Source organism: Phaenicophaeus curvirostris, chromosome 2 (assembly GCF_032191515.1).
Source record: "Phaenicophaeus curvirostris isolate KB17595 chromosome 2, BPBGC_Pcur_1.0, whole genome shotgun sequence".
Lineage (NCBI taxonomy): Eukaryota > Metazoa > Chordata > Aves > Cuculiformes > Cuculidae > Phaenicophaeus > Phaenicophaeus curvirostris.
The window spans coordinates 36,830,151-36,852,890 of NC_091393.1; the positions used below are offsets into that span (position 1 = coordinate 36,830,151).

Below are 22,740 nucleotides of genomic sequence, written 5' to 3' on the forward strand. Positions count from 1 at the left end.
GCCCTTAAATGAAAATGAAATGGTTAGAGCATTTAATCTTCATGGTTATGATTAAAAGAAATCCAGCACATTTCCAACAGTGAATCCAGTTTACAGCAGTTCTACACATACTTGATGTTCGAGGCTATAGCTTTCCTATAGTCTTTTCTTGGATAATGGTATTCCTTGAGGCTTCTTTTTAGACAATGAACATCAGTTTTCACCTGTCTAAATTGCATTGCAAAGTAAAAAGAGCTTCCTGGCACGCAGAGCTGAAGGGAAGATGTGTTTACAGTGTGGATCTGCTCACGGTGCCTTTTAAGTGACAGGTCCTCCAGAAAGCATCAGTGTTTACACTTGGGTGTTATGGGTTGACACTGAAGTAAACTAGGTTACTTTAACGTTACCATTGCCTTGCTTATCTTAGCAAAGTTCTCTGTGTTGAGGACAAGAGCCATGGTCTGTGGATTAGATCTCTGAATTTACTAAGAATCTTACTTTTGTTCATAAAACCAGGAGCGGGTTGGAGATGAGCACCTGCCCATTTCTCTGGTGTTAGAGGTAACCTCTTGCAGTCAAGCGTCACTTGCTATTTTTATTTCTCCCTGAAGCGCTGCCCAGCGATAGATCGTGCTGCAAGCACTACTGCGTAGGCCCTGGCATTTGCACTTTTATTCTGCACACGACCAATGCTGAGTGCGAGGGTTGCCAAAGTTGTGTGCCTTGGTGAGTTTTCCCTTTAGTTACTTTGCATAAAAGCACATTGCAACCCGTGGCTGTTCTGTTCTATATTGAAGAGCTTTTATCCTGCTGGGTGTGGGTTTACATTGCACTGCATTCTGTGAAATGGAATAGACTGACTTGTGTCGTGAATGTAATAAATTCTTAACTGGAGAAGGCACTCAGGTTCCTTGATGTAAATAAAGTTTTCTTCTATTTTTCAAAGCTACTCTGGACTTCTAAATTTAAAACTCACTTCTCTTTTGACTAATGGAAAACTGGGAATGTTTCTCTTCTGGTTTGGGGATGGTCGCCAAGAATTGATACTGAGGTTTTAGATCCCAGAGCTTCAGCTGGAAACTGAAATTGTGGATTCTTAACTCTTACGTGAGTAATCTTGGTCACATTACTGTTCACATGCCCGATGAGGGGAACAAACGTGTCTGCAATTGAGGGTAAATATGAAAACCCCATAATTTTTACCATATCATTTTATTCAACTTTAATATGGTTTCCATTATTAACTTCTAAAACAAAATGATTTCCAGTTTAGAAAACAATGCACTGACCACATAATTCCTTTTCCATTTTATACAGTTATACAAATATTCTAAATACACATTTTGTCAAGATGGTGGCAAATAAGATTTAACTGTACAGTACATAAGGAAAGAAAATATTTTAAGCATATTTAGAAGCAATAGAAATGTCTATACAAAACAAGCAAAAATGGAATAAAATTTTATATTTAAAGTATTGCAACAGTCCCACAGGTTTGTAACAAAAATGTCTTTGCACAGTTCCTCACAATGCCCCATTAATAGCTAAAGCAAGACAGCCATTTTTAGAAAATAATGTTTCAAAATGCTACACATGGTACTACTGTTTGCACAGTCTGATCAAAATAACCATCTACTTGGAATCAAGCAAAACTTAGGAGGAGATATACCAACCGACTTTAAAATTATCTGTATAAAAGTCATTGCACATTATTTTACTCAGTTGTTTGAAAAGTAAAAAAGTGTATTTACAAAATATTTCGCAGACAAAATTATAAAGTGAAAAGATAACATGTAACACGTCTTGATACTGACAGTTCAAGAACACACACTAATGGTTTTGTCGTTAAGAGGTTTTCAGTGCTCCTTCCTCCAGGAAGTAAACTTGACTTCTACTTTGAAATGGATATGGATTTACAAGATGTCACACGTAGCTATTTCAACATCAGCATTATAAAACAGTATGTTAGAAACATGAAAGAAAGAAGAAATTTGTACATCTTAAAAAGTGAGCTATTCATAGATCAACAATTGTTTCTTTTTTTTAATTTAGTTAGGATAAGCGCTCATTATTCTTCAGATCATAAACCCGACAGTTAAAATGGAAATCCTGGACTAGATGAGAATTGAAAAAGCACCATGCACAATAGTCTTAGTGTGGTAAACACTGAAGAAAAAAAAATAGCACCTGGAATCCTGTAACACAGAGCATTCAAAACTGGTCAAGTAGCTGGCGAAGATACGGCGCCTTTGACAGTTCCCTGCTTACTCTGGAGAGCTTGAAAAGTACGGGACAGTTGAGGGAGACGCACTGGATCTGTCGATCATAGCAGCCTGTACAGTTCTTGCATATCTAGATTGCATGTAAAAAAGCAAAACAGGTTATTTTAAACTTGACATGAGCAAGGCGTAAATCCCTTGGGACTACTAAGTCCTCAACATGCCATGAGCACAACAGGCACAGCCCTACCAGCACCAAGCTTTTCTCCAACACAGAGAGATGCAGAGCAGCTCCATTCCCTGCTGCAGCCTCTCCTGCCACTGCCAGATGCTCCTTCTGCTGCTGCTCCTGCTGCCGGGCAGCAGCCACCACCCACGGGGAACGGGGCAGAGACCAACAGCATGGCTTGAGTTTCAATCTGGCTAATTAAGTTCTACTCCTGTGCAGCAGCACTTGGAAAATAAGGTAAATGAGTGGATTTAAGTGGGGTGGGGTATTACATTGGTGATAAACTTCTCCTGTATAAAAGATTCCCAGTGAGAAAGACAAAACTCTCCACACAGGAAAGGGACTTAATAACCTAATCCTGTTTCAAAATAAGCTTCAATTAGAGCTTTACTTTTCAAGTCAGAGTTAATCAATCCCAAGACAGACAGACATAAGCAGGCAGGTTATGCAAGGGTCCAAACTACATGGTATGAGAGGCAGTTCCACTGTGTAGAGGGCATGCAATTTTTAAGTGCGCTTCAAGATAATGTCTGATTCAGTGTTGTATCAGTTTTCTGCTGGCTCTGGCATGTTTATAACTTAGTAGAGCCAAGAATTTAAGCTGTGAAGGATGGATACATCTTCACATTAAAATGTGACAGATGCTCTTAAAGAGAGGCAAAATCATCACACACTGTCTAGAATGGAATCCCAGGCCTTGCTGATCCTCTGCGCGCTGCAGGGAAAAGAGAAGGTTCCCATCAAACCCACTGATCCTTCTGTGGGGCTGGACCAAGTTGCCAAGTTCTGTTTTATTTCAGAACAAAAGGAATGTAAAAGATACAGAGCACCGGAGGAAAACTGCAGAACACACATCACCTTCCTTTACTGCCATTTACAATGCAGAACAGAGCAAATGTTACAAAAATACAGCAAAAAAATAGAATTCCACACCTTAGTAATGCAATATTTATGAACAGTGAATTATAATGGTTTTCTAGCAACAAAGCCCCATGGGAACCTATCAAATCAATGCTTAGGCTACAGGAACATTCATATCCCTGCAATTCAGACAAGTCTTTAAAATGGTTTATGTGCTGGTGCTAAAAATCAATTTTTAACAAAAATAATTATTAATTATAAAACGTGACAGTACAAAAATTACGTGAGGCCATGCACGCTGCTGCAAGGGGGGGCGTTGTGCTTTGCTATGAAGTATTTGTGAGCACGGTCAGCTACCGTCTTAATTGACTTCTAGCTTAAGGGAAAAAAACAGCTTGGAAAATTCCTATGGAGAGGAAACGTAACAAGAAAACCTCTAAGCTGATGTTCATCCATGTTAGACATATAAATACACACATTTCTGGGGCAAATGATTTTGTTACTAGAACATCAGCAGTTGTTAAAGTGCAAAAAGGGTGAATCTTCCGAACTTTTGCAACTCTGCAATCACTCTCATTATAAAAAGGCACCTAGAAAACATGTCAGGATCCTCTTAAGAAAAAAGAAAAGGAGAAAAGCATCTTCTGTTCTGATCCCCCTTTGCCTTCTGCTTTACGTGAAGGTAAGGAGTGTAACAGCTGCTATGCTGCCTTCAACAGCTACGGGAAAAGCAAACAAGCTGTAACGCGTTTAACACCCGGACTGTACTTCCCATTGCTGTTGGGGGTATTCAGTAACAAGTTGCTTTGAATTTTCAGCTGACAGACATCTGACAATGCTTTAATCATACCTTGACCAGCTGTTCTTGCTTACGCTCCAGCTCTCGGATTTCTTGGTTGAGAATCACTGCCACATGCTGTGGCTGGCTTCTGCATTTATTACAAATCCCGTACTGGGTCAGTTCATCACACACAGGACAGTGTAAGGTCGTGAAATACTGGGAGATTGTGCCTTTGCGTCCTTCCAGCTCACTGCGGGCAGTTGAGGCAGCTTTTTGAATCTGATAACAAAAATAATGAAGAGGTAATGAACTTGCAAGAGAGCAGCTCACCTTACTGCTCTATTGCATAGCCTATTTTTTTTAAAAGGAGCATGTAAGTGCAACACAGCCTGCAGGGCATGGGTTCGTGCACAAATTCTTAATGGGGATCACATCACTCTGAAGAGCATAGCACTTTCCCTGAAGTGAACAGAACTCAACCACACCTATTCCACAGGGAATCTCACCAGAAAAGTGAAAAAGTAACCAAAGAAATCCTCAGTCACATACTAAATTCCTGATCTCATCTCAAACTCTGCCTCCTGCAGCTATTCCTGATCTATTTCACATCCAGACATGCCCTGGCCGCAGTCCTGGTGGCTGCAATCCAGATCCTGCCTCCTCTCAAGTATATGCACTGGTGCAGTCTTGGTCACAGACCTGCCACTGTCCTTTGGTCCGTGGCTCTAGCTCATGTTCTGATTTCCCTGGATAAAGCTCCATCGCTGCCTCCTCACACTCAGGGAAGTTTGTTCTCTGCACTCACTCCTGGTGCTGCATGATATACACTTTGTGCTATATCCGTCACTCTCCTGCTTCAAGCACCCAGCTGCTCTGCTCCCCACAACCTCCTTGGTGCTCCCTGGCCTTGTAGAAAGTCAGGGTTCTTTTTGCCTCTTCAGAGATACAACAGTTAAGCTGAGTGTCACAGTCCCATGGGAAACGCAAAGCAAAGAAGTCTATCAGGCTATTTTAAAAGTCTGCAGTGAGAAACATGGCATACTACTAGGCTGCTGAAGTACACACAAAGCAGAGTAACCAAACTACAAAGATACATTGCCTTTTAACATCCACTTTTGTCAGGGGAATCACAAACTAAAATCCAGCTATCTAACACTTCTCTTCATGCATCTTTATGATTTCTTTAACTTCCAGGAAAGTCAGTTGTGGGTAGAATTAGTTTAAAATCTGTGGCGATACAGATTTCTTTAAAAAGTGTTTCTGCTGCTGGGCCACCTTTTCTATAAAGAGGAAAGATCTTAAGAACACCTTGGGGAAACAGGAGTTCCAACATCTACTACAGAGGGATTTAAAAGGTGGTACTGTCAAATAGATGCATCTACAAGTATGATAAAAATATATGGTTATGGCAAAATATTCTTTTAAACTACACAAGGGGCCACAATATGGTAAATAATGGTATGATCAATCCCACACAGAAGGGCTGCTCAAAGAATTGATTTACTCAGTGAAAAAAAATCACACAGAAGATCTAAGAGTCAGGTCTGCACGTCTGGGCATCAAACACTGCCTTGTAAAGTAACTGTCGCCATTGTTTTGGATAAACCTCATTCCCTTAAAAGTCATGACAAACCCAAACACTGTACAGATGTATGCTTGTTTGCTCTTACCCGTGGCAACTCATGGTACCAGCTGAAGACGTCTATGCCAATCAGTGAGAACACCCTGGCCAGTGGTGGCAGAATTTGTTTGGTGATATAGTACATAGCGTTCAGTCTCAGGTTGGGATCCTGCAGGACTTCGATGGGCCGCCTCACCAGCTGTATCAAGGGAAGCCCAGGCATGCCGTACACGATGACATAGGGCACTCGCTCCCCAACTCGTGGTTCAGAGCGACGGTCATAGGCAAGCATTCTCCTGTTTAAAAATAGCCTTTATAGTGCATCCAGAGTGTACAAATTCATCGTTATTTAATTTGCTTGTAAAGTTCCCCATCTGATTATATTAGTAGCTCTCCAGATGACTGAGGATAGTGCCTATTATGAAGCACAAGACTGAGTTGTTTAATTTTTAATTTGTCTCATGATCAGAACCAAATTTAGAACTTAGAACATGAGCCCTAAAGATATGTTCTGTTTCGGGTTGCTTGGTTTTGCATGCAGGTTGCATTCTAGCTACCCTGTCCTTAGAGAAATATTTTAATAAAGAGCAGCCAGGGTACTAAAAAGAGCTCAGGTACCCAGAAATCAAAGGACAATTGAATTTAAAGCAGGTTTCAATCCAGGACATGGATTTATTTTATTTAAAAAGCATGGCGTAATTTGAAGACGTTTTATATTAAGCAAGGTGGCAAAATGTGCCAGCTCACATTATCTATTACTGATAAACAGTATGAAATAACTAACAGGATGAAATAACTAAGTAGGGCGCTTTTTAACAAATGAAAAATTATTCCGGGTAATGTATTTCATGGCACCAAGAGACATCACCATTACACTATTATCTAATATCTGTGCGTGATGGGCAGTTTTGGAGAGTACAAAACCAAAACCCAAACTCTTGGAGAGTATGAAACATTGTATAAAAACCAAGGCAGAAATAACAGCAATGAACACACTGCTATGGCGTCCTGACAAGAGACTTCACTCTTTATTATATGTAGCTCTTTCCAAGTTGACAAAACAGCTTTCTGGGACTATGTGATGCCTGATCTCTCTTCACACACAGAATAAAGTCAGCCAACTGCTGCAACAAGAGCTGAAGGAGAAATCTCACTGCTACCTGAAACTTGGCATTACAAAGGCTGAGAGAAAAAAAAATAATCCGCAATTAGCACTTCCCAATCTCTTTACCTGGTGATTTCCAGCGCTGGTACACAGGATCCAGGTCTGTAAGCCGAGCTCCCTCTGTATTCTTTTGCAAAGATGAAGTCTTGCATACTGGCTTTTCCTTCCAGTAACTTCATGCATTGATTCTGAACGTACTGTTTGATCTGACTTATGTCCCGTGTTTCAAATAGCAGCTTGATGGAACACTCAAGTATCTTTACAATCAAAGGAGAAAGGCAAGAAAAACATGTGTGTTTAACTAAAAGAAAAAAATTAATTCTAAATAATTCAGTAAATTACATTGAAATATTAATACACGGCATAGAAAAAAGTATGAGTTAAAATGACAACAGGTTGCATTCTCTGCCAAAGACATTCATGAATACATTACTGGACAATGTTCTTCTCAGCTTAACACAGCTTTCATAGCATACTCTCACACTGAGACTGTTTCAACGATTACAGACGTTTTCCAGAGTATGACAGATGTTCTTTTCCCCATCACCTAAAACATCTTGCCATGACTATCTGACCACCTCAGCACACAAAAAAATTTGGATTAAAAAGAAAAACTGAAGTAAATCTTCCTAAGAGGTTACCTTTCTTACTGGCCTAAATTTGTTCTGCCGTGATTAAGAACGAAAGCCATTTCTTTTTAACCTCCCAAAACACAGCTTAAAATAAATAAGCAAGGAAGTTTATTTTTAATGAATTCTTAGTTAAATTAGATTTATGTAAGTGAGCTATTTAGTGGACATATCAGTGTGCCTCACTCATCTTGGAGTAATACTTCCACTCAAAGTGAACTGGATCAAGAATGGTTGTCTAGACAATTTACGTGGGGCTGAGGGCTTTTAATGTGTTTTTAGGGGCTGAAAGATCATAGTTAAGATGGAAAAGTGCAAGTTCTTGCAGTGCTGTGCAAGATCTTCAATTTATCTTTCAAATGGCTCATACCAGAAAATTGGATGAAGTGTCAGACAACTCACAAAGCAGAAACTATGCAAAGGGATAAATATACAATGAAATAACAGAATTCTATCGTTTCCTTCAGGAAGAAACATGTTTTACCTTGGAAACAGCAGGACAGGAGTCTCTTCGGACTGTCTCTATGCCTTTTGCGTCAAATACTGGGTCCTTCTGGTCCAGCGTTTCATACATGTAACCCACGTACCTCTTTTTAGTTTGCAGGACACATGGCAAGTAGACCTGGAATATTTGGAAATAAGATATCACAATCTGGCACGTGCTGGGAATATAAGGTGCCTCTGAACTCCGAGATTCTTTTAAATCATGAAACCCAATAAACCAGATCAAAGGACTACTAAAGGATGGCTGAGGAAGTTGGGATTCAGTGGTGTTCCACTCTTAAATAACTTCATATTTCATCTAGCTGTAAAGGCAAAGACATGTGAAGCTCAGACGAGAAGCGTATAATTTGTTTCAAGTACTGTTACTTTTCTAGATTGCATTTATCAGCATTTTTAATGTAACTGTATCATCTCTCTTTCTTAAAAAGACAACAATTTCATTTTAAACATCAGAGAAGAAAACTTTTCCAGCCCAAGTTGTGGCTTTGATCTTTCTCTTTTCAAACTTGAGATGCCCAAGATCTGCTAGTAACTTGATTTGGGGAAATCAGGCTTCTTAAATAGCTATGCTCAGAGAACAGTTTCCTCAGGAATAAATCCATTCCTGAGGAAACTGTTCTCCAAGCACAGCTATTTAAAAAGGGTCATCGTCTCTTTTGCTTGTTTCCTCCAACCTCTTATTGCATTCTTGATTTTGTCAGTATTCCATGACCACTTACAAAGGAAAGAAAGGGGAACGATTTCTTCCTGGTATTCCTAGAATAACACCACATCTTCCTAGCTCTCGTGGAAGAGGGAGCAGTGAGTTTAGATTGCCTCAGGCTGCAGGAGGTCCTGCATGTAGGTGTCCCACTGCTTGAACAGATGCTCCAGCGTTGAAGCATTTTCTTCCTCCTGTGCTGGGAGGCCACCTTAGGAGACTACTCAATATTTTGACCCACAGGTGAATGAGGACACTTGAAGTGAAGCACTTGACATCTTCTAAAGTACACCCTTGCACCTAGTTATTTTTTCTGACTAATTACTCCTTTAGGTTAATAACACAGAATTGCCTCAAAGCAGGAAGGGTCCCTCTTCATTAGTTAGTAAAGAGAAGTTGCTGTGCCTTCCACAGGTATCCTGACTTTTCTTGCTAATATTTTTCTACTGTATTTTCCATGAAAAATAGCAATTTGCTCACAAATTCTGATTGAATCTGAAGTGATTGCTAATGACTTTCCAACAATGAAGTTCCAGCAAAATTAGAATCACATTGCCTTGCTCTTCTCCAAAAGGCTTATTGTCATTAACACTTCTTCCAAAAGCTTACTGAATGGATTTTTATGGTTTTACATTTTCTTTGTATATGTATCACAAGGATATATCCCCTCAAGTGTGCTAAGGCTGGCTGAAGGATAAATATCAGCCTTGTGACTAACGAGCTGGAATCACTTCAAAGGATGGTGTACATTTTCTCTATCAGGTTGCAAATGTTTGATTGTGTGTATATAATACAAAACAGAGGGAATTATTAACAAAAACTGGTCTAACGGGCATTTCCAATTGCCTGGTGCTGCGCAACAGGACACCAGGCATTCTGATGTGAAATTAGGGATATTTCTTTTTGTTGTTCATGCTGCAGCACTTCTCTGACAAGGTCCCTGAGCCACTAAGAAGCTTGCAATATACCTGCAGAAACAGTACAGCATGCAACTGCTGGATATCCTTATGCCATCTCAGTGTCCAGAAATAACGTTTTCACCCAACAAACTTGAAGCAAAACATTTTCTTTTTACCTTTTCAAACTTCAGTTTAACAGGTTTGGGGTTTGTTGCTGTTACAGCCTCAGCAATTTCTTGACCAATCTTAAAAGACTGCTCCTTTGTGGCTCCTTTCAAGAGTACAAATATGCTACGAGAAATCAGACAGAGGGAATAAGCACAAATCTGTTCAATACAGTTCCTGAAATTTATAAGCTACAGTTCTTCCCTGGAGGTAAGGCAGGGATGTTATCAATTCTGTTCCCTCCTTTCAGCTAGAAAAGCCAAAAACCTGAGAAACTTTGGTGTTCAGTATGAGATCAGGAGTGCCAAAAGCATGATAAATGCTGGGACTCCCTGGTGAGGGCAGGGAAGTGACTGCTCCCATGTCCTGCAAAACTTGAGAGAACTGGGAAGAGCTCCATGTACACCCTTTTTCCCCACTACAGACAACAGGATTATACTTCCTCTACCCAACAATTTTTTCTTTTTTTTTTGGTGATGCTTCCATGAATTTAGTATCTTTGACATTTCAAGTCTTTCATCAAATCTGGCTGAAATCAGTCACTGGATTCACAAGTTATTAAGGAAGGACAGCTAGACAAGTTTTGTTTCCCATGGCTGAAAACTTATCCAAGCCCAGCACCAGAGATGGATATGGCTAGAGCATGGCTACAGCATGGCTGTTATTTAGATGAAAGACTGACTGAAAAAAAGGAGATATTTACATGATGTATTTCAGAATGCCTAATCATATCTTTGCATGCTCTGGTGGCTGCTTCTGAATTGAATTTCACTTTTGAAACTTCAAATAGTGACTTCCTCTATGTATGAGCATGCAATGCCTACTTGTATTATAAACACTTCATGGTTTTGGTTTCTTTTTTTAATGCCAGCAGAAACAGGTGCAAAAATACTCATTTGATTTAGACTTATATTAACTCACACCTGAAAAAGCATGTGTTTCCCCCCCTCCTTTCTGTTCCACAATTTTCAAAAGAAGGGAAACCCTCAAAGGGCTTTTTAGAGAGTCCTAAAAGAAACTCCAAGAAAATAAATGTTATTTATTCTGTATATTCTGCAAGACAGTAAGCGAGAGTCTGCATACTCTTTCAGTGTGATAAATTCCTCTTGTTGGGACAAAAGTAAAATATATCTATGCAGAACTACTACAATTTTAAAACACCACCAGAAGTAGACCATTAATTACCTGTCAGTATCACCATACACAACGCGAGCACCCCATTTTCTCGTATCGTTCACCAGTTTTATAGCACGCTCTAATGTTTCTCTGGCTTTGTGGACAATGCTATCCCCAACCTGCAAAATTAAAGATAAATTGAGAATCTTCATTCTACTACTAACCCCAATACTAGCTCTTGGTAAACATAATATTTGATCTGTTTATCAAAATTACTATATTGAGACAATATGTTTTATTCAATGGTTTAAATGCATGTAATAAATAAAAAGGTTGCTTGCAGTACACTAAAATAGCAAGAATTAAAGGAAGAATGATCAAAAATTATTAAGGATTAAAATAAAGGAAAATTTGGTTTAAACCTCTTTAGGCATATTAGATGTTTAAGGAGCAAGACAAGATTGCTTAGGTTAATTTTCTCTTGTTTTTGAATTCTGTTGAGTCCTCCTTTATTGAAAAGTATGGAACAGCTACAATGTTATATTTTATTCCCTCTATTAGAGCTGTAATCCAATCTCCCTTTGGAGAAAGTTCTACAGAAATGTCAACTTCAAATGCTCCTTTATGGGAAGATGAAAAATAAGACTTTTTATTTTTAAAAAAAGGATCACAAATAAATCCCAAGTTGCTGATTTTCAGTACGACAAATAAAAAAAAGCTTTTATGAACGTATTTAGATTAACTACATTTCAAACAATAACACTGTGGCATCTGACAATACTTTATTAACATATTACATGAAGTATTAACTATACTTTATTAAGTGCCTTTCCGCAGTTTTTCTGCATTTTTGCCTGCCATCCTTACCTCAGTGCAGGGCATTCTTCCAGAAAAATTAGCAGAAGTGTAACCAAATGTAAAATTAGCTATAAATTTAAGACCCAGCTGACGAGCTTCGAGCATTCGAGTTATAGCCTTGTCATGTTTATAAGCCTTCATTGACTGTTTCACCATTATCCTAGTCTTCAAGATTTCTTCTAGCATTCTTGGCAGCACACCCTTTCTTACTGAAGGCTGCATAAAGAGAACAAAGAAAAACATTATGTTAAAAAGCCTAACCTAAACAGTCAGGAGTAAAAGCAAACCCCAGAACTGTTAGATAATCATGGTTAAGAAGACAAATTAATTAGCAAGATGCCCTAGGCACCAACAGTTTGGCTCTTCCCGCATATATTGCAAGCAACCTAGAACACTCACAAGGGCACGGTAAATAGCTTTTTGTTCTTTGTTTTCATCAGGCCTGCCAATGTAATGTTTAGATAACCTTATTAACTAAAATGGGACTTCAATATTTCACTGTTTATTCTCAAAATGTGAAATGCTAAAGGAATATTATCTTTCAAAAATTCTGCAAATATTCTTTGCTTCAAGTTTTTGGTTTACATTAATTATAAGTATGCTGGTGATTGGTTAATTATTTGCAAGACCTCCAGGCCGTATTTATGAATTCATTACAAATCAGCCAGCAATACACATAACATAAAATGAGAACAATTGAAAACAAATCAGGGAGTTTCATCTCCTGAGCTATGACTCTTCTACTAGGAAAGCATTCTGTTATACAGGCAGGAGAAGAATGAAGTGTCGCACACAGATAATTACTGTTTGATTCCCAAACTGCACAACTAAAATAGTGTTTAATTATAGATGAAACGAGCCTTCAGTTTAAAAGAAAACATAAAGATGACATTTTATTTCCTGAACTGCCAGAAGTTCAGCACTCTGATAAATACCAAAAAACAATGGGAAATGAGAGACTGTACCCCTGCCTCTTCTGCCTGCTCTTAATTCAGCAAAACATAAACTATAATATCAGTTTGATCCTAAGCTAGGCAGCCAACAGGAAGTGAAAATGTTGGTCACAGAGCACTAACAGCATTACCTTGACAAAAGCTACTCCACTGGGTGACACTGTGATATCATGCCTAATCTGGTAAAGTAAGTCAGGAGGTACTCTGAGAGATGTGCAGCCAAATTTGAATGCGTCATATCTAATAAAGAGAAAAATTAAATATGAAGACAATTCATTCATTTATAGCCAGATCATGCAAAAGCATGAACTCACATTAAACTATCACTGGTAATGCCAGCAAGGACAGAAACACAATTATAATCTCAGGTATCAACATACATACTATAATTTAAAACTTCTTAGCTACAGGCAAAAGGCTCTAGGAGTAAAGTAGTAATAAACAACTAAATTCTAACACAAAAACTACTTATTAATTCTCTTCTGTGCCAATACATGTTTTCCAAATGCAGAGTTAGAGGAGGTACATACTCATCCTGTAACCCCTGACAGAAACCATGCATGTTTACCAAGTAACACATTGCATTTATTTTCTTCCTACAGATTCAGAATTTCAAATTAGAAACTTGAAAACCTGATGGTGACACCTAGCCATCATCACATGCATCATCTCATTCTTCCAAATGTCGTTTTGTAAAGGTAGTTATAATCAGCAATGAGATTTTTTTCCAATTAAGAGAACTACTGTTAAGCTCAATAAGAAACACTACAAAGAATAACTCCTTCTATCCTTGTTTTGAATAGTTAAAACCAGAGTGAACTGTTAAAAAGAGCAACCGATTTATTAACACAGAGTGGAACAATACAAATCCAATTTTGAAAATACATAGTGGATTTATATAACATCTTAACTTATTCTGAAGCAACATTAAAAACTAGCATCACCACAATAAAGGAAAAGGCACAGAGACATCAGAAGTTGTTTGTTTTCTTTTTAAACAGAATAGCATGTAATTCTCTATTTAATTAAAACTACAAATTGATGTGTATATGCATGTGTGTGTACACACCCTTCCCCAGAGATCTTTATGATCTCTATTGTGTAGTAGAAAATGGTGCTATCCATATATGCCCATTGTTGCCAATGACGACCAAGGGTTCTCAGTACCTGAGAAGAGATGCTAAAGGCCCTACAGAAACAAAGTTTGTGAGAAAAGAATAACAACTTACTTTCCTAAGTTTTCAACATGTCCCAAGCAGGTTGAAAAACAGTAGTTGTATGCAATGACAATGGAAGGATATAAGGACTGGAAATCTAACACAAGAACAGCATTGCTGTAGAAGCGGGATTCTGGCTCCATTATTAAGGGAACACATTGCAGGGCTTTCATTTGCGCTCGCTGCTGGATACTGGGTGTCACAGCAATATAATTCATTGGTTTCGCAACACGCAGCATCATAGACTCCACACGATACTGTAAAACAGTTTGGATATAATCATTATAGTTTCAAAAATGAAGAAGAAACATGAGTGCATTAAACCGTGTAAGTATACATTCACATATCCTGAATCTAAAGTACAGAAAACTAGTTTCCACAATAATTAGCCATATTCATATTTTTAATTTATATTTTCTATCACACGCAGTGGAACTTTTCCATATGCTTCCTCACAATTTATCCCTAGTCATTGAAAATCAATACTTCTGTTTTTTACCTATGGAAAAAATAAGCATCCAGCTCAGGTTAAAAAAATAAACATCCAACAGGCTGCAACACTATATGTGAATGGCCACACTACAGTCACTGAATGAGCATTTGCTAAACTATATTTTTGTCAGACTTCCAGAAGAAGACAATGTACAATTCGTACAGTTGATGACCATTTTCCTTAAGAGTCTGCACAGCAATTCTACTCCAACATTTGGGAAAACATAGAAGTGACATGTTTTTTCTATAAGCTGATAACTGAGTCCAAGCTTCTGACCATAAGAAGTATCTAGAATGTACTTGGCCACAAGAAAACCGAAGGAAGAATCTAAGTCAGTCCATTTCAAAAGTCTGCTACTTCGTACTGGGTATCATGCTTTCTCCCTGGTCATGTCACACATAGTTCAGGATGCATAAAATAACAAAACTCTTAAGGACTTTCACCTTGTTCAAGATATCACAAGATGTCATATGTGGATGTAGGAAGGTGAGAGAAAAAACAGCCCTCATTATTTATGGATTACTCAATGCCTTAGTAAGGCTTTACAGGCACTAACAGCCACATATTCACGGTGTTCATTCACAATAAAAAAAATCAAAATGCTGAAAATTACATATATATGGTGGCTTAAATGACTGAAAATCTCAAAATACCAAAGGTCTAGATGATATAATCCTAAGATACAGTGCTCTGTAAGCAACTAAATCACTACTCAAAAGCCCTCTGCCTGACACAGTACATATTCAATCACTGTACAGAATGGGTCAGGTATAATTCTTCTAACTTTGATGCTATAAATGGACTTAGGAAACCAACAGCTGTAACAAGATCCTACCACCTTACGAACAAGATGAGGTTTCAAAGTCTGGTTTGCAGCAGCATAAGCACAAGCTGCTGCTGCCTTGCTCTAACTGTGCACTAATCTTTGCCCAGTTATGAGATCAGATGTGTGATGACATGGTCAGTGACTGGATCTGGCAAGAGTTAGGGTTTGTTTTTTTTTCTAGTTTCCAGCAAGTTTATCAATCATCTGACTAATAATTTGCACGCCTATGATGATATCCTGTTAGATTTGTTTAGTCTTTCACTTAGTGGTGAGACACTTGGCACAGGTTGTCCAGGGAAGCTGTGGCTGCCCCATCCCTGGAGGTGTTCAAGGCCAGGGTAGATGAGGCCTTGAGCAGCCTGGTCTGGTGGGAGGTGTCCCTGCCCATGGTAGGGGGAGTGGAACTAGATGATCTTTAAGATCCCTTCCAACTCACACCATTCTATGATTCTATGACATTCAAGATAGTTTAATAAAAGAAAAAAAAATTACCTTTAGAGAGGTCTTGTAGAACTTAATAAAAGATACAAAAATATGGAAAGAACAAAATATCTGAAATCTGTTCTTAGTACTATACCATTTTAATATGTTTTTCAGAAAAGGAATATCTTCATAAAAGGTAGTGGTGATTCTTCTGAGTGAAAAAACCACATTATTTGAGGTGACTAGGAATTGTTGCAACTGCCATCTTGTAATGGCAGTTTCCAGGGGAAACAAACATACGTGCACAGAAGGGAAGAGAAAAGAACAGTCAGGATAGAAAATGCAGCATGTTTCTGTTGCTCACTCCCACTCACAGCCATTTGAGAAAATGACAGGCAGAACAGTCTTTGCGGGCTGCAATCACAACAGCTTAAGCATATCTATGTTGGCGGTATGCCAGTCCCACCCTCCCCGTCCTCAGCTGTGCATTTCTCTTTCCTTGCTCCAACAGCCGTACTTTCCTGAAAACATGCTAAACCTGATCAGGGAGCTAAACTGGCAAATACCTATCGAACGCCACCAAGGTTCTGCTGCTGCTGCCACCTGTCCCCCTCCCAAATACTGGGCCAGTACCAGCAAGACCAACAAGAATCTGCACGAGATCAAGAGATGACACAGGCAACTACAGTCAAAGGAAAAAAGTGGCAAAATTTTTAAACTGGGTTGAATTGTTAAGGAACTGCAGCCTCAGGCACTCCCATTTCTAGCTGCCTTAAGACAATGCTGGTCTGTTTAGCACGAGTTTTTAGGTTGTCTTTTTGTTCACAGGAATTACTTCGGCAAAGTAATCAATCCTGGTCAGCTCAGCTAAATGTCTATTAAAACAGAAAGCAGAAAGGTGGTAGGAAAGAATAGTTAGGTAGGAATCAAGATGACAACAAAAGCGCAGGCATGTGTGAGTGAGTGTAGTTGTCTCATTTCAGGTGCTGTTTAGGACTCATGTGAAGCCATGAATACAGTCTAGTTAGTTTAGTTGCTCAGAACCTGGGCAAGGAAAGCCTTTGCTATTACTGAAGACTCCTGAGGTCTCAAAGAAAAAGTGGTGTAAATCTCAGTCTGTTCTGCACCTATTCCCTCTGACGCCGGAACTACACACATCTTGCATAACACACGTACATAACAACGCCAGAGCCCTTCTTGTCATTGCAAATCTCACACAGAGGTCTGCTTCACAGGAAATGTCACTTAGAACATACTCGATGCATATTTGTCTGCGCTGAAAGAAAATCATCTCATCTTTCTAAAACATGCTCAATTATATCTCTTAATGTTTTAAAAAGCATTCATTTTCAGACTCATCTAAGTGGGAAAAATACCAACTCAAAGGGAAAAATTACTGACCCCACAGTCAGAAGAACTCACTGGCGTGATTACATTTTGGGCACTCTATTTTTAACAGCTATTTTCAATCTTTGAAACTAACTACTCAATCCCTTATTAATGCTTTTGAACTGCCTTTCTCTATGTTTCAATTTCATGTTATGCAAAAAAAGATGCTGAAGAACTAATACATTTTGTAAAGACTGTTTTGCTTCTGTGAAGTGTAAGGAAAATTAAATCTTACCTGGGAGCCTCTTGTTAATACGTGTAAGAACTGAATGCCAAAAAGTCTCGCCATTTCACTTGTTCTGTCAATCAAATCCAGTTTATCTAACAACTGGAGATTCCCACGGACCCGGATAACATAATGATCAACCATTTTCCACCTGTGAAAGTGAATGCCTCATTATAAACAATCAGGAAAGTGCTGCTCTTTCTACTAAGAAAAACGTATTTTTATGATAGCTTGTTACAAACCAGCAAATAAAATTTCCTTTAGGATATTTTCACACCGCTCTTGCAGAAATGCTGTGCTCATAAACATCCACTTAGGTATTGTAAAGACACACACAGAATGTGTTACAGTGAACTACTGTTAAGGCATGTCTCAGTGAGATACTATGTACTGTTTTCCTTGCTGCCTTAAAGGATTATTGAAACAGAAACTCCATTTCCTCTTAATCTGTTTAAATGTTGTTTTTAACTGAGTGGACTTATGTGGAAACATTCTTCTGTATTAAGAATATCTAACTCAGTTGAACATAAATTTGTAATTTCAGTACTAAACCAAGTTTCCAGCTCACTGAAGAATATTTAACTTTTCCAGATACTATATATATGTCATGAGTAATGTTGACATTGTTGACATCAGTACTCAGTTGTATGAATTGTTCGTATCACACAATACCCAATCACCACAAGGAAGAGTGAAGCCCAGTGGGATACATGTCATATAAAGATATTTTTGAGCAGCTACAGTTATTGTCTTAACATTTTGCATGCCCTTTTGTACCATTTTAAGTTTAGCTTGGTTGACATGCACCGTGCAGTAAACTAGAAATCTGACAGTTGATTAGAAGACCTTCTGATAAATAGTGTGTACAAAATAGAGACCTTACAGAACTTCAGAACAGTATATCTATTCAGATATGCTGAAACTAAAAATTTGTTATGGTTTTCTGTGCTTTAAACAGAAAAATACACAAGGATGAAATATTGAGGGTATCACTACACAAGAGAACACAGCAGAATAGCAGAGTAAATAAACTCACATTGCTGCATATAGACTGTTCTAGTACTTGAGATAAATTGATTATGTCTTCCTAAAATGGCTTTAACTTACACCCATCCAATGTTAAGAAATCTGATCTTAAAAAGAACAAACAAAATGGATTAATAGATCATTACCTGTAGACATCCGTCTTATTATCAAACCAATCAGACAGAACTCGGAAAGTAAATAAAGGAAAACGTTGATGAAGAACATGAAAGCCCACGTTTTCAAAAGTGTAATTCATTAGATTCACCTAGAAAAACACAGAGGATGCGTTAATGTGCATGACGTCTTTCACAGTCAAAGATATCTCTACTTTTTAAAAACTGTAACAACTAAATTTATTATTTTTTAATTACTATTCTTTGTAAAAAGGTAAACATTTATAGTTAGAAGGCCCTATCTATTTACAAGTCAGGAAAGAATATCCCTCATCAACTGGAAAGAATATGCGGAATTAAGCAGATGACAAAGATCAGGTCTGACTTTGGTCAGAACAAGAATTGTAAAGACTGAACTATTTTAGTATTAAATGTAAGGTCATAAACAGCAAAACAATGAGTAAGTCTGACAGTTTAATCTCATTTAGTAAAAACAGCATACTAGAAAAATTGCTACAACAGGTAAGCTGTTCTCAAAACCCATAAAGAATTGAAAAGGAATATCATTAAGAAATATTACTGAAAGATAAGGACTTCAGTATTTTACATTTTGGCAACATGAAAATCCATTCTCACAAAGTGGTAAACTGCTGGATTTGAAGGTATGCAAATAAGGAACAAAAAGTTATGTAAGTTACATGAAATTTTCCACAAAATTTACAATAACTAAAAAACCACAGTAAGCTAAATACATTAACCTTTTAAAAACTTTACCTCATTTCTCATCATTCTCCAAATATTTAAGATAATTCGCCCAACAATATGTATTTCACTCATTGTATCCGATCCATATTCATCCAGCTCAGTCGCAAATCTGTTCTCTTTCTTTTCATCTAAACACATTAGAAGATAAGACAATTAGACAAGTTATAGGACAGTCAAGACCAGATCAAGCTCTCTCTCTTTCAATTTGAGCTCTCTAGAAAAATGAAATTCCTAAGGACTGATATTGATTGTGCAAGATTATTACCAGTCTTCCACACAATCTCTAAATAAACCTCCCTCAGGTTTTCGTGTTCTTGCATATCCCTCAAAGATAACTCTTACTTCAATTTCATTGAAATGGCATCCATAGTGAATATATTGTTTAAGAATGTTACTTGAGCGCTAGAGGCACACACATTAGTGTACCACACTTAAAAGGAAAGTGATTTCTGCCCTTAAGAGTTTATAACTCAAGGTTTTGCCTATAATGATCTTAAACAGTCAGAACCAGGTCACAGGATAGAAAACTCAGTGCCTTTCACACAGTAAATGCAAACCCATCTCAGTGGGAGCAGGTAGACATGAGTTCTGGACAGCTCAAACAGACAGACAAGGAAATGAGAAAGAACAAATGTAGAGCAGAAACAGCACTCAATCTTTCTGTGAGAATAGTGGTGACTACGGTACAGGAAAGATATCCTCTTTTGCCATCCTTGGTTTATTTTCATGCTTTGAAATACAACACAAGTGAAGACAGTCTTTGTGGCGTAGGTTTCTTGAAACTGTCTTTTTTTCAGTCAACTTAAAGGGCTCCAGTTTTGCTATTCTTTCCTGAGTTTACATAGGTATCTTTAAAATGTACAACACAGTTTAAAATTCAATATGAAAACACACTGTACTATTTGATCTTCCAGTCTTGTTCCTTTTCTTAGCATAATGGAAGAGCAAACACTTTGAAGCAATTTTTCCACAGTAGATGGATCTATACCCATCTTTCAACTGTGGGTTGTGTACTCTGCCACTACTCATTTATCAGATATCTCTTTGCAGTACCCTACTAATAAAAAGCAGAACATTTTGGACAGAGATATGGAAGCGTGGATACACAATACTTTAAAAAAAATGATCAGAACTGAGCAAACAGTTCCTCAGACAGCCATGAAGCACATTTGTCCTTGAATACAGAAGTAAAAATTGCCTGAAATTTTGCAGAACTGCTGTGAAACAACATAACACAGACTAAATTCATATGCTGCTCTTTCAGAAGTGTGTATCAACCAAAATGTGGTCAAGAAAACCTATTTGTCATTTATTGACCTTACAAACAAATCAAAGAGCCTGGACAAAATTTAGCCGACTTTTAATACAATTTATCAAAATGCATACCATCTTTTTATCACCTTTATTGTTTCATGTTTTTTAAGGAGGAAAAATAGCAACTTCTCTTTGCATGGAAAAAAAGCCCCATAACAGCAACATTTTTTTCTTCATTTCCACATGCTGGACCTCCTCCAAAAGTAAGGAATTTGACATTTCTCCCCCTCTTAATTTTTTTTTTTAAAAATTGGAAGCAGAAACTATCAGTTAGTTCTACCTTCTGCAGTGTCTAGCTCTCTTCTAACTTGTTTAGAAGACTTCCTATGTTTCTTAAGTTTGTTTCATGTCTTGCTTGTAAAGACGGGTGACTAAGGATTCTGCAGTCACAAGAGAGACCCACTGCCCTGACAAACAAGAGAATTGGCTTGTGATGAGCATTGCAAAATTACAGAAACCTGTAGTGCTCCACAACTGGCATGGGGAATATATCACCAGACCCACATGAGCCTCTTTGGAAAAAAAGTTTTTAAGAATCATGGAATCACTAGGCTGGAAAAGACCTTTGAGATCACCAAGTCTCACCATACTTGTCCACTACTAAATCATATCCCTACGCACTACATCTAGCCATCTTTTAAATACCTCCAGGGATGGTGACTCCCAGAAGAAGCAGAACTGGACATTCTTCTAAATGAGATGAAATAAAAAGAAGTCTCGTCTCATCCTCTGTTACCCACTCCCTAACTCTGAGCTAGGATGCAAAGGAGGAAACAGGAGGCCACAGTGCACACACAAAAAATGCCACTACGCACAGGCACATTTACTCACTTCTCTTGTGGTGTGTCCTAATGACTCATGAATAGTTCACTTGTAAATGGCAGAGGCAGCACCAGACTCAGCCAATAAAGCAAAACCAGAGAGAAGTCCATAAGGGTTGGAAAAGCAAGAGGAACATAGATGGGGTCAAAACCATGGACAAGGAGGCCACAAAGCAACAGAGAACACAACACTTCTACATTTATGGCCATGCATGCAAGCCCACATTTATGGCATGACAATTCTGGGAGGAACTCATCAGTGTGAACATTTCCTTCTCTCTCTCCTGCAGTTCAGTCAAAAAAGAATAATTACATACCTTACAATGACACTAGTTCTTAGAAACATTTTAAATGTTATGTATTCCACTTCTGGGTGTCCATCTATCACCTGGCACAAGAAAATCAATACTATGAATACCAGTGTTGCGGAGATCATGCCTATGTCCTGCATGCCCACTTGAACTTAATGTCCAGAGATGCCGAAGACTACAACTCTTTTCCTTCATTAGAACTGAACCCATATTGTGTGGGATTTCGCAATTTCTGGGAAGGAAGCCTGACTGTGAAATGCCCAGGCCCACCATTCAGAACCGTACAGTTCCCAGAGAAGTAACCTCTCTTCTTCAAGTAACTCTTCATGTGCATCCCAACTCCAGTAACTTGAACAACAGCTTAAGTCATGAAGATGGGTACTATTGAGAGCTTTTTTTAAGCAACTGTTGATTCTGGATCAACTATAGTGCAGACACTGCTGTCCTGCAAGACAAAAGCTATCACTCAGCCTTTGAGAACAAAAGCAGATTAGTTATCTGTCCCAAACTGAAGACACTGTTCAACCATATTTCTACAGCAGAACAGTAAACCTTTGCAATCTTTGGAGTTTAAGAAACCTTTGACTGCAACATTTACCATTCCTTTTACCAAAGCCATCGCAAATCCTGAAGTGTAAGCAGTCAAAAAGTTTTTTCTCAATACACTTCAACATATCCAAAGACTGCACCCAGAGGCATTATTACTGCAACCAGTGTATCATCTCAGTTTGAGCCCTGAGGGGAATTTCATAACAAGGTTCATGCAGTCACCTATTATTGCTGCAAAACAAATTTGAGACCTTTGTCCTGAAGAAGGAAACTTGTGACCTTTGATGGCCAATCCAAATTTTAACAGTCATGTGTTCCTGTTCTCATATATTATTTAAAAATTCACCAAGGTCCAGTTGTCAACAACTTTCAACTGAAGATGTGAATGTGTTTTTATGTTTTCTAGTCCTTGAAGAGTCTCTATTAACTCAGACCTCTTCTAACAGTTCACAGGTAATCATAGAATCATTAAACTTGAAAAAGAGCTCTAAGATGAAGTCCAACCGTCAGCCCAACACCACTGTGTCTACAGAACCATGTCCCAGAGTGTCACATCTACATGTTTCTTGAACATCTCCAGGGATGGTG

The 22,740-nt window shown here is 38.2% G+C and overlaps 1 protein-coding gene across 1 annotated transcript in view; it reads right to left on the bottom strand.

Annotated features, from left to right (window-relative positions):
- Positions 1 to 1,189: 1,189 nt before the first annotated feature.
- REV3L (REV3 like, DNA directed polymerase zeta catalytic subunit) overlaps positions 1,190 to 22,740 on the bottom strand; it is a 123,549-nt gene continuing 101,998 nt past the window's right edge. Inside the window, exons 20-32 of the mRNA XM_069851720.1 lie at positions 19,167 to 19,285; positions 18,426 to 18,544; positions 17,263 to 17,404; positions 13,909 to 14,153; positions 12,811 to 12,919; positions 11,736 to 11,942; positions 10,938 to 11,047; positions 9,764 to 9,878; positions 7,969 to 8,106; positions 6,922 to 7,112; positions 5,740 to 5,986; positions 4,139 to 4,348; positions 1,190 to 2,331 (exon numbers count right to left, since the gene is read on the bottom strand). Of these exons, the coding sequence (XP_069707821.1) occupies positions 2,191 to 2,331; positions 4,139 to 4,348; positions 5,740 to 5,986; positions 6,922 to 7,112; positions 7,969 to 8,106; positions 9,764 to 9,878; positions 10,938 to 11,047; positions 11,736 to 11,942; positions 12,811 to 12,919; positions 13,909 to 14,153; positions 17,263 to 17,404; positions 18,426 to 18,544; positions 19,167 to 19,285 (2,093 nt within the window). The 3' untranslated portion in view covers positions 1,190 to 2,190. The remainder of the gene's footprint in view (positions 2,332 to 4,138; positions 4,349 to 5,739; positions 5,987 to 6,921; positions 7,113 to 7,968; positions 8,107 to 9,763; positions 9,879 to 10,937; positions 11,048 to 11,735; positions 11,943 to 12,810; positions 12,920 to 13,908; positions 14,154 to 17,262; positions 17,405 to 18,425; positions 18,545 to 19,166; positions 19,286 to 22,740) is intronic.